Source organism: Leucopleurus acutus (genome assembly GCF_964270905.1).
Source record: "Leucopleurus acutus genome assembly, chromosome: 4".
Classification (NCBI taxonomy): Eukaryota; Metazoa; Chordata; class Mammalia; order Artiodactyla; family Delphinidae; genus Leucopleurus; species Leucopleurus acutus.
Window position 1 is genome coordinate 83,684,469 of NC_139146.1, and position 11,564 is coordinate 83,696,032.

General features: G+C 34.7%; 1 protein-coding gene across 10 annotated transcripts in view; it reads right to left on the bottom strand.

Moving 5' to 3' along the window:
- Positions 1-11,564, bottom strand: part of EPHA5 (EPH receptor A5) — a gene marked incomplete at both ends in the record, with an annotated part of 326,480 nt that overhangs the window by 79,126 nt on the left and 235,790 nt on the right. For 7 of the 10 annotated variants that reach the window (XM_082837948.1, XM_082837945.1, XM_082837954.1 and 4 more), the window contains one exon: positions 2,860-2,965. In XM_082837948.1, the coding sequence (XP_082694074.1) occupies positions 2,860-2,965 (106 nt within the window). The remainder of the gene's footprint in view (positions 1-2,859; positions 2,966-11,564) is intronic. The other 3 variants (XM_082837949.1, XM_082837947.1, XM_082837946.1) reach the window with 1 other exon arrangement.

The following is an 11,564-nucleotide window of genomic DNA, read 5'->3' on the forward strand; positions in this document are numbered from 1 at the left end:
CTTTATTTATTTATTGGGAATATACATATCAAGTATATAAAAAGGGGTTTAACAAGCAATTACAAAGGAAATACTTTGTACAACTACCACCCAAATCAATAACCCCCAAAACCCCAAATATGCACACCCCATTTACAACTTCACCGTCATCTTTGCCTGTAGGCAGCATCTAGTTGGGTTTTGCCTTTTTATTTAAACTGACAGTCTCTTTTTAATTGGTATATTTAGATTATTCACATTTAATGTGATTATTGATTGGATTAAAATCTACCACTTGGCCAGCTCTTTTCTATTTGGTCCAAACTTTTCTTTGTTTGGCCAAATATATTTCTATCATAAGACAAATGACCTTGAAATTCAAGAATGTGCATTCAACAAAATGAAGTAAAAGTTTGGTGCAAAGAATTTGCTGGTAAAAAAATATAAATCTCAAATTGATTTTTAGTAAAGTGTATTTTCCTTTAAATTGCAAATTCCTAGTCTCAGCATCACAGTCTTTGTAATTAAGAAAAAAAAGTAAAGTGAATAAGCAATGCACAATTTGTAAGGTATTGCTATTTTTAAAAAGTAATATACTTCCGTAAGACAGTAGATCCAAAATTATCTTACCATGTCTTGGGTTTAGTTATGCTGAAAATTAAGCTTTGCCTTTTGGGTATAGATGTCATTTTTATTTAACTGAGAAATACACTAAACATTTCTATATACTAAAATTTAGTTATTCTTCTATGGTATTTTCAGATAGATATGGAATTCATGTGTGTGTGTGTGTGTGTCTGTGTGTGTGTGTGTGTGTGTGTATGTGTGTGCTAAAGCTATACTCTTCTTCAGCTACCAAATAGTAGGTAGATTGAACCTTCTCTCACTTTGTCTAATGCTGCAGGTGTAACGAAGTGAATTGCTTTTAAGTCAATTTTGTATGTATTAGGGAAAAAATGGGGGGGGGGCAGGGGCTGATTCATATATAGGTAAGCGAGAATCCTTAGCTGAATGTCATCAGTAAATTCACATTAACAATACTTAGGTTAAACAGATAAAGTGTGCTAAGTCTACAATAAAATACTTCCTATACTTTATTTGTTCTTTAATAAACCTTCAAACACAAATTTATTGGCCTTTAGACATCTGCTCTTTCCTCCATTTTTATTCAGTGGACCCAACAAATAATATCTTCTTATAATTCCCATGTCCCTAAATATAACTAACACTTCCAGATTTATTGAAAAGGAAGAGGCCAACCATTTCTCAGAAGTAAATAATGATATTACAAACCAGCTTTGCAAATGTATCATAGTTATACACCCTTCTGGGGTAGAAAAGATACATTATCTCGTGGTAGTTTTCTTAGTAGTTACAATTCACTCAATTCAATTATCTTACTTGATCGAAACCTGAGCAAAGTTTTTATGACAAGACTGGTGGAATTAGCTTATCTTCCAGAAAGCAGGGACAATGGTAGAGCATTCTCCCTAAGTGACTTCAGATCAGTGGGGCACGAGCTAGCCAGCCTCTGACTGGGGAGGGCTGGCTGTCCTCAACAGAGCACAAACTGTTTCCCAGTTTGTGGGAAGAATTTAGAATTTAGCAATTCTAAAAATGTGTCACTGCTATTCTAACATTAAAAGTAAGCAATGATTTCTTAGGAAAACTTTCAACACTCAAATGACCAAGAACTAGAAGAAAGGGAATTTTCAGAAAAGAGAAAGGATGTTCAAAGGAAGTAACAGTGTTTTATTAAAATAAAATGTCACTACTGTAATTTAAGGATGTAGTCATAAATCTTTTCAGAATACAATATGCAGTATATTGAAAATGTCTAATTCTATATATTTATGAGTTGAATAGGTGCTGAAGAGTCAAAAGTAAATGAGTAAAACAGTACAAAATCAATATGAATATTGATTTCATGACTTTTTTTGGACCTTATAGTATATTTTTGTATATTTGTGCAGGTTTAAATATCTTCATGAAGATTTTCATGAGATTTTCTATAATAGTCTAACACCAAAACATTTTCAAATTGACAGCTCTCATTACAGAATATCCCTTCTAATAGTGGCCTGGATGAAAAATGAAAATACATTTGTTGTAGGAGTAGAACACACTCATGCTCTTATTTGTTTATTTTTTTAGGAAGGTTTATTATGCTCAGCTCAATGTCAGGAGATACCTTCTACATAAGCTGTTGCTGGGGCTCTACCTCTTTTATTTTTGTTCAAAATGAAAAATGTAGATAGATAATACACATATTAATGTATCTATTGATATAACATTCAATAAAATTCACTTTAAATCAGTATACACTATGATTGATGTATTCAGGTTGAAATCATTCAGAAGCTGAAAATAAATGCAACCATAAAAAAAGGGTGGTTATTTGTCAAAATGCTTGTTTGCGGGTGTGTCTGCTTTGTATCCATCACCCTGTTAGGTAGAACTCTGGCTAACTAGAATTATTAGTTTTATTCTTCTAAAATATCAGACACAGACACAGGCCTTCCCAAACACTAAAATTGAAGCTTTTGAGAGGATATGTCAATACTTTTGAGAGGAAAAATAAAATTCACGTTAAAATAAACTACATCAGAAAAAGATATGGTTATATTAACGACATAATAAATAATAACAAGTTAATACTATTCTGTGTAGAGAGTATACCTGGAAAAGAGGAATTGTGCGCTTAAAAGTTAGCACTAACATGGACAAGGTAAAGCTTGAGAAATACATCCTACATACAGGTTATCTACTGATATATTGCTCGCCTCATTTGTTTTAGAATGTGCTTAATAGCCAAATGGTCAGATCAAGGTAAGGAAGAGATCAGCTGCAAAAGTTCAGAAGCACAGCTTCCTGTCTTACCTTCCACTGAGGAGGAAGCCAATAACCACTGCCAACAAAATGACTCCCACTGTCACAGACACAGCAATTATAGGAATCTGGCTTTGATCGCTGGATGCTGCAACTGCTGATAGGAGACAGAGAAAATGTAGCCTGTGGTTACAGGGATCATATGCATTCAAATAAGAGCTGCTTAATAGTCAGTAATTAATGCAAGGTTTAAGCAATTCACCCACACTTGGCTGAGATTTCCCCTTATATCTCTTCTCAATGGTGTGTAATTGAAAAGACATCTTTAGGAGAAAATATTTATTCTCCAAATGGAAATTTGAAAGAACCACTAAGTCACTGATTATTTCCTTATCATAAAAAAGAATGTCATTGTTTGTATAGTATTAATTTAGCAATCTTAGGTTTGCAAGACAAAATGGAATTTTGTTTTTGATTTCAAACACCTCCTAAATAGGAGGTGCTAAGTATATGAGATTTGACATTTTTAGAGTTTGCATGTGGCTGTTCTCTAGGAAAAAAAAAAAGTCTCATTATATTAGATAGGACTTTCTCTTATAGATATAGGTTGAAATGTCCAAAATGATGTGGCTGTGACCTCGTATGATATCACTATTTTGAATATAATTTTAAAAACTATAATTTCAAGCAGAATATAATCACTAAATATACTTTATTAGTAGGAACGCTTTTTCAAAAATATCAAGGCATACATTTAGAACTTTGTATCTACAGTAAGATTAGTTTACATGGTCTTTTTTAAATACATGAATTTAGATGAAATATTTTATATTTTAATAACACAATTACTATCATAAGAGGAATATGGACATAATTAGATAGTTGTACCTAAAAAAGCAAGGGACTTTTTCTTTTGTGCTGATAGCTAAGTTGATTAAAATAAGAAACTTATAGAACAAAATAAATTTTATTAATGTTCTCAAGAAACCCTCAATAGGATAACTTAGCATGCGTATTGTTTAATGACATTATCATTTTGATAAATTCAGAGTGGTATGATAACAAATTTTAAGTCACCAAAACTAATAACAATTATGCATCCCCATGTTTTGTTTTTCACAGTCTCTTACATGATCTTGGCCCTATCAATAGTTTTGGGACATTTAAATGCTACCGTTTCTAGTCTTGTCACCTCATCATTGATTCTTTTAACCAAAATTGACTGACTCTCTGACAACCGTCTTACACTGATCTACATTTTCAGCCCTTTCAGATCAGTCTTCAAGAGCTCAATATCGGCAACTAGTGGTTCATGTATGAGGAAAACTACTACTTACAATAGAAATCTATACTCTTCCCCTCCCTCTTCTTGGATAATAATAGTTGCAATTCAAGGTCCCTTTACCCTGTTTTTTCCTATCCTCTGATGCTGAGGTCTGTGGTAGAGAATTTATTCCTGGTGAACAGTATAAATGTAGTAGGGCAAAGCTACCCCACTATCACTAGTAGTAGCCTTCCCCAAGATTTGCTTTATTAATTTCTAAATTCAAATTACTTATTTTCTCAGTCAACTTTCTTTTTGGCAGGTGGCACTGTTTCTAGAGAAAAACATGCAAATTTGGTCCAAATAAGTTCAATGTTATTTCATTTGTGCTCCAAAGCTTTTGATTCTCTCTTTTAATTTCCTTACAAAGTCATCCCCATAATGAGTCTTCCTCATTTTCTCAGTAGACTAATCCATGCTAACTTCCCACATTTTAGAAATGTTAAACTTTATAGATAAAAGAGAGTGATCAAGTCTGAACTCCATGGTTAAATACAACTCTATACCCTTCTTTTGCTTTACCTAACACCCCTGTTAGAATTTTTCTTGTCTCTTCCAAGACAATGATCTTTAAAGATCTCCCTCCAGGGGCTTCCCTGGTGGCACAGTGGTTGAGAGTCCACCTGCCGATGCAGGGGACACGGGTTCGTGCCCCGGTCCGGGAGGATCCCACATGCTGTGGAGCGGCTGGGCCCGTGAGCCATGGCCGCTGGGCCTGCACGTCCGAAGTCTGTGCTCCGCAACGGGAGAGGCCACAGCAGTGAGAGGCCCATGTACTGCAAAAACAACAAAAAAAAACCCCCAAAAAAACAACAGATCTCCCTCCAGAAGTGATTATCATTTCCTTACAGACTACCTCTCTTCTACTTACAAGGCTACAGATAATTTCTCTTGGAGAGAACAAATTCTTATACATAAACTTACTGCTATTATTAGTTCAAACTGAATTTGAAAACAGGTCCAACATTTACTATACATTTGGGTTAAGGCAAATTATTTAACCTCAAGTCTCATTTCATTAATCTCATTTCATTAATCTCCAGTTAGGGATAATTTCCCTGGATCATTATATTTCTGTTTAGAGATAACACTTAGCATAGTGCTTCAACTATTGTCAGCCTTATTTAAATGGAAGATATTACATATACATATTATCTCCTGTTTTATTTGTCATTCTTACTCTCTCCTATTTTTCAGCATCTTGACTGAGTCGTCTAGAACCAGCCTCATCTTCTGAGAACCAACATTACTAAATTTACTCTGAAACCTCTCTTCTGCCTTTGAGTTCTATGCATGATATATTTGCCATATGTAATGAGTACTTCTCCATTTACCTTACCATACACTATAATGAGGTATTTGACCTTGTTGAACACACACTACGCCCTTTAAACTCTTCTCTTGTTTCTATACATCAGATGAGCTGTTTTCTCTTTTTCCCACTCTGAAGCACTGCTCTGTCAGTTCTATTGGCTCTGAATTCTCTTCCAACATTTTATGTGTGAGCAATTCCTGATGAATGCTGGTTCTTAATCCTTCCCACTTCTTTCCATCTCTCTTTCTATCTCTTTCCATCTTTCTCCCTTTCTACCTCTTTTTCTCCCTACCTCTCATAGATATTTCTTTGCTCATGGCATCAGTTAACTATAAGCTGAAGAGTCCCACATTTATATCTCCAACTATTATTTGTCTTCAGAGGATCATTCTATTAAAAAAAAAACAAACTCTATTCCCTTTATTTGGATTTTATTTTCACATAAAAATAAACATGTTTAAAATCGACCCTTATACCACATCCACCCCTAATGGCATTAAAAAAAAAGCATCAATAAATAAACATACCATAAATCAAACCAACAAACCAGATGAATTTTATCTTTTTCTGGTTTCTTTTAAGCAGCACTGAATTTTTCTTAACCCCTACTTACACTTAATCACCAAATATTTTTGTGTTTCTTTTATGTTTCTCCCCATGCATTACTTTTTATTTCATCCAACACTCACCTATTTGATTCAAATCTGCTGGAATATGGTTCATATATTTTTTAAGTGCTCCCTTTGACTTCTATGTACTCACATGAAATATCACTTTGATCATGTTTCTCTGAACAAAAAGTTAATAGATACCTACTGCCTATGGAAAAAAATTTCCAAATTCTCCATCTACCATTCAAAAGCCCTTCTAATCTGACTCTAACAAATCTTTCTGGTCTCAATGTGCCAGTTTGGGACTCTGAGAGATAGGGTTTTGGAGGAAGCAGGCATGAATAATCAGAAGTAGGGATCAAAACAGGGCAATTTCAGACTAACCGAAGTATTAATTTTGAGAAAAAATACAGTGCTTAGAAGTGTGAAATGCTTCATTTTTGAGTAATTGCCAAGATCTCTAACTTAACAATGTGCTAAAATGTGCATGTAGGTATAGGATAATATCTTGCAATAAAACAGTTGTTAATGGCATGCCAAAATTTTCAAAAATGTTTAAATTAATATATTTTATGAAAAATACTTTGTAAGTAATGTCAAATCACAAATGTTCATATTTACATGTTTTTATCTGCTGTCCACTGAAATCAGATCTTTTTGTATAATAGGCAATTAAATAAAGGGGCTGTGAGAAAGAATTTTAAAAATTTATTTTCATTTATTTTTATTTATTTATTTGTTAGTTTCTGCTTTACAACAAAATGAATCAGTTATATATATACATATGTTCCCATATCTCTTCCTTCTTGCGTCTCCCTCCCTCCCACCCTCCCTATCCCACCCCTCCAGGCAATCACAAAGCACCGAGCTGATCTCCCTGTGCTATGCGGCTGCTTCCCACTAGCTATCTACCTTACGTTTGGTAGTGTATATATGTCCATGCCTTTCTCTCGCTTTGTCACAGCTTACCTTTCCCCCTCCCCATATCCTCAAGTCCATTCTCTAGTAGGTCTGGAATTTAAGAAGACAGGAATAAAGACATAGACCTATTTTCATTTATTTTTTAAAAGTTTGCAGCATTCTTTTCTGAAGTTAGCTTCCTTCCATAGGCTTTCTTTCTATTTTTATTTTTTGAATTGTTGAATTTTCTTTTATTTTTTTAAACAGTTTTTTAACAGTTTTTTAAACAGTTTTTTAAACAGTTATCCATTTTATACATATTAGTGTATACATGTCAATCCCAATCTCCCAGTTCATCCCACCCCTGCCCCAACCCCCACTTTCCCCCTTTGGTGTCCATACATTTGTTCTCTACATCTGTGTCTCTGTTTCTGCCTTGCAAACTGGTTCATCTGTACCATTTTTCTAGGTTCCATATGTATGCATTCATATACAATATTTGTTTTTCTCTTTCTGACTTACTTCACTCTGTATGACAGTCTCTAGATCCATCCACATCTCTACAAATGACCCAATTTTGTTCCTTTTTATGGCTGAGTAATATTCCATTGTATATATGTACCACATCTTCTTTATCAATTTGTCTGTCGATGGGAATTTAGGTTGCTTCTGTGACCTGGCTATTGTAAATAGTGCTGTAAAGAACATTGGGGTGCATGTATCTTTTCGAATTATTGGTTTCTCTGGGTATATGCCCAGTAGTGGGATTGCTGGGTCATATGGTAATTCTATTCTTAGTTCTTTAAGGAACCTCCATACTGTTCTACATAGTGGCTGTATAAATTTACATTCCCACCAACAGTGCAAGAGGGTTCCCTTTTCTCCACAACCTCTCCAACATTTGTTGTTTGTAGATTTTCTGATTATGCTCATTCTAACTGGTGTGAGGTGATAACCTCATTGTAGTTTTTTTTTTTTTTTCGGCAAGTGGGCCTCTCACTGTTGTGGCCTTTCCCATTGTGGAGCACAGGCTCCGGACGCACAGGCTCAATGGCCACGGCTCACAGGCCCAGCCACTATGCGGCATGTGGGATCTTCCTGGACCGGGGCACGAACCCATGTCCCCTGCATCGGCAGGTGGACTCTCAACCACTGAGCCACCAGGGAAGCCCTCATTGTAGTTTTGATTTCCATTTCTCTAATAGTTAGTGATGCTGAGCAGCTTTTCATGTGCTTCTTGGCCATGTGTATGTCTTCCATAGAGAAACGTCTATTTAGGTCTTCTGCACATTTTTGGATTGGGTTGTTTGTTTTTTTAATATTGAGCAGCCAGAGCTGTTTATATATTTTGGAGATTAATCCTTTGTCCGTTGATTCATTGGCAAATATTTTCTCCCATTCTGAGGGCTGTCTTTTCGTCGTGTTTGTAGTTTCCTTTGCTGTGCAAAACCTTCTAAGTTTAATTAGGTCCCATTTGCTTATTTTTGTTTTTATTTACATTACTCTAGGAGGTGGATCAAAAAAGATCTTGCTGTGATTTATGTCAAAGAGTGTTCTTCCTATATTTTCCTTTAAGAGTTTTATAGTGTTCCGTCCTAAATTTAGGTCTCTAATCCATTTTGAATTTATTTTTATGTATGGTGTTAGGGAGTGTTCTAATTTCATTCTTTTACATGTAGCTGTCCAGTTTTCCCAGCACACTTATTGAAGAGACTGTCTTTTCTCCATTGTATACCCTTGTCTCCTTTGTCATAGGTTAGTTGACCATAGGTGCCTGGGTTTATCTCTTTCTATTTTGTTCCATTGATCTATATTTCTGTTTTTGTGCCAGTACCGTATTCTCTTGATTACTGTAGCATTGTAGTATACTCTAAAGTCAGGGAGTCTGATTCCTCCAGCTCCATTTTTTACTCTCAAGACTGCTTTGGCTATTCGGGGTCTTTGATGTCTCCATACAAATTTTAAGAGTTTTTTGTTCTAGTTCCATAAAAAATGCCATTGGTAATTTGATAGGGATTGCATTGAATCTGTAGATTGCTTTGGGTATTATAGTTATTTTCACAATGTTGATTCTTACAATCCAAGAACATGGTATATCTGTCCATCTCTTGCTATCATCTTTAGTTTCTTTCATCAGTGTCCTATAGTTTTCTGAATATAGGTCTTTTGTCTCCCTAGGTAGGTTTATTCCTAGGTATTTTATTCTTTTTGTTGCAATGGTAAATGGGAGTGTTTCCTTAATTTCTCTTTCAGATTTTTCATCATTAGTGTATAGGAATGCAAGAGATTTCTGTGCATTAATTTTGTATCCTGCAAATTTACCAAATTCATTCACTAGCTCTAGTAATTTTCTGGTGGCATCTTTAGGATTCTCTATAAATAGTATCATGTCATCTGCAAACAGTGACAGTTTTACTTCTTCTTTTCCAATTTGTATTCCTTTTATTTCTTTTTCTTCTCTGATTGCCATGGCTAGGACTTCCAAAACTATGTTGAATAATAGTGGTGAGAGTGGACATCCTTGGCTTGTTCCTGATTTTAGAAGAAATGCTTTCAGTTTTTCACAATTGAGAATGATGTTTGTTGTGGGTTTGTCCTATATGGCCTTTATTGTGTTGAGGTAGGTTCCCTCTATGCCCACTTTCTGGAGAGTTTTTATCATAAATGGGTGTTGAATTTTGTCAAAAGTTTTCTCTGCATCTATTGAGATGATCATATGTTTTTTATTCTTCAATTTGTTAATATGGTGTATCACAATGATTGATTTGCTTATGTTGAAGAATCCTTGCATCCTTGGGATAAATCCCACTTGATCATGGTGTATGATTTTTTAAATGTGTTGTTGGATTCTGTTTGCTAGTATTTTGTTGAGGATTTTTGCATCTATATTCATCAGTGATATTGGTCTGTATTTTTCTTTTTTTGTAGTATCTTTGTCTGGTTTTGGTATCAGGGTGATGGTGGCCTCATAGAATGAGATTGGGAATGTTCCTTCCTCTGTAATATTTTGGAAGAGTTTGAGAAGAATGGTGTTAGCTCTTCTCTAAATGTTTGATAGAATTCACCTGTGAAGCCATCTGGTTCTGGGCTTTTGTTTGTTGGAAGATTTTAAATCACAGTTTCAATTTCATTACTTGTGATTGGTCTGTTCAAATTTCTATTTCTTCCTGGTTCAGTCTTGGAAAATTATACCTTTCTAAGAATTTGTCCATTTCATCCACGCTGTCCATTGTTTTGGCATAGAGTTGCTTGTAGTAGTCTCTTAGGATGCTTTGTATTTCTGCAGTTTCTGTTATAATTTCTCCTTTTTCATTTCTAATTTTATTGATTTGAGTCCTCTCCCTCTTTTTCTTGATGAATCTAGTTAATGGTTTATCAATTTTGTTTATGTTCTCAAAGAAACAGCTTTTAGTTTTATTGATCTTTGCTATTTTTTTCTTTGTTTCTATATCATTTATTTCTGCTCTGATCTTTATGATTTCTTTCCTTCTGTTAACTTTGGGTTTTGTTTGTTTTTGTTACCCTAGCTCCTTTAGGTGTAAGGTTAGATTGTTTATTTGAGATTTTTCTTGTTTCTTGAGGTAGGCTTGTATAGCTATAAACTTCCCTCTTAGAACTGCGTTTGCTGCATCCCATAGGTTTTGGATCATCGTGTTTCCATTGTCATTTGTCTCTAGGTATTTTTTGACTTCCTCTTTTATTTCTCCAGTGATCTCTTGGTTATTTAGTAACATATTGCTTAGCCTCCATGTGTTTGTGTTTTTAACGTTTTTTTCCCTGTAATTGATTTGTAATCTCATAGTGTTGTGGTCAGAAAAGATGCTTGATATGATTTCTATTTTCTTAAATTTACTGAGGCTTGATTTGTGATCCAAGTTGTGATCTATCCTGGAGAATGTTCCATGCACAGCTGAGAAGAAAGTGTAATCTACTGTTTTTGGATGGAATGTCCTATAAATATCAATTAAATCTTTCTGGTCTATTGTGTCTTTAACGCCTGTGTTTCCTTATTAATTTTCTGTTTGGATGATCTGTCTATTCATGTAAGTGAGGTGTTAAAGTCCCCCACTATTATTGTGTTACTGTCGATTTCCTCTTTTATAGCTGTTAGCAGTTAGTTGCCTTATGTATTGAGGTGCTCCTATGTTGGGTGCATATATATTTATAATTGTTATATCTTCTTCTTGGATTGATCCCTTGATCATTATCTAGTGTCCTTCCTTGTCTCTTGTAACATTCTTTATTTTAAAGTCTATTTTATCTGATATGAGTATTGCTACTCCAGCTTATGTTTGATTTCCATGTGCACAGAATACTTTTTTCCATCCCTTCACTTTCAGCCTGTATGTGTCCCTAGGTCTGAAGTGGGTCCCTTGTAGACAGCATATGTATGGGTCTTGTTTTTGTATCCATTCAGCAAAACTGTGTGTTTTGGTTGGAGCATTTAATCCATTCATGTTTAAGGTAATTATCGATATGTATGTTCCTATGACAGTTTTCTTAATTGTTTTGGGTTTGTTTTTGTAGGTCTTTTTCTTCTCTTGCGTTTCCCACTTACAGAAGTTCCTTTAGCATTTGTTGTAGAGCTAATTTGGTGGTGCTGAGT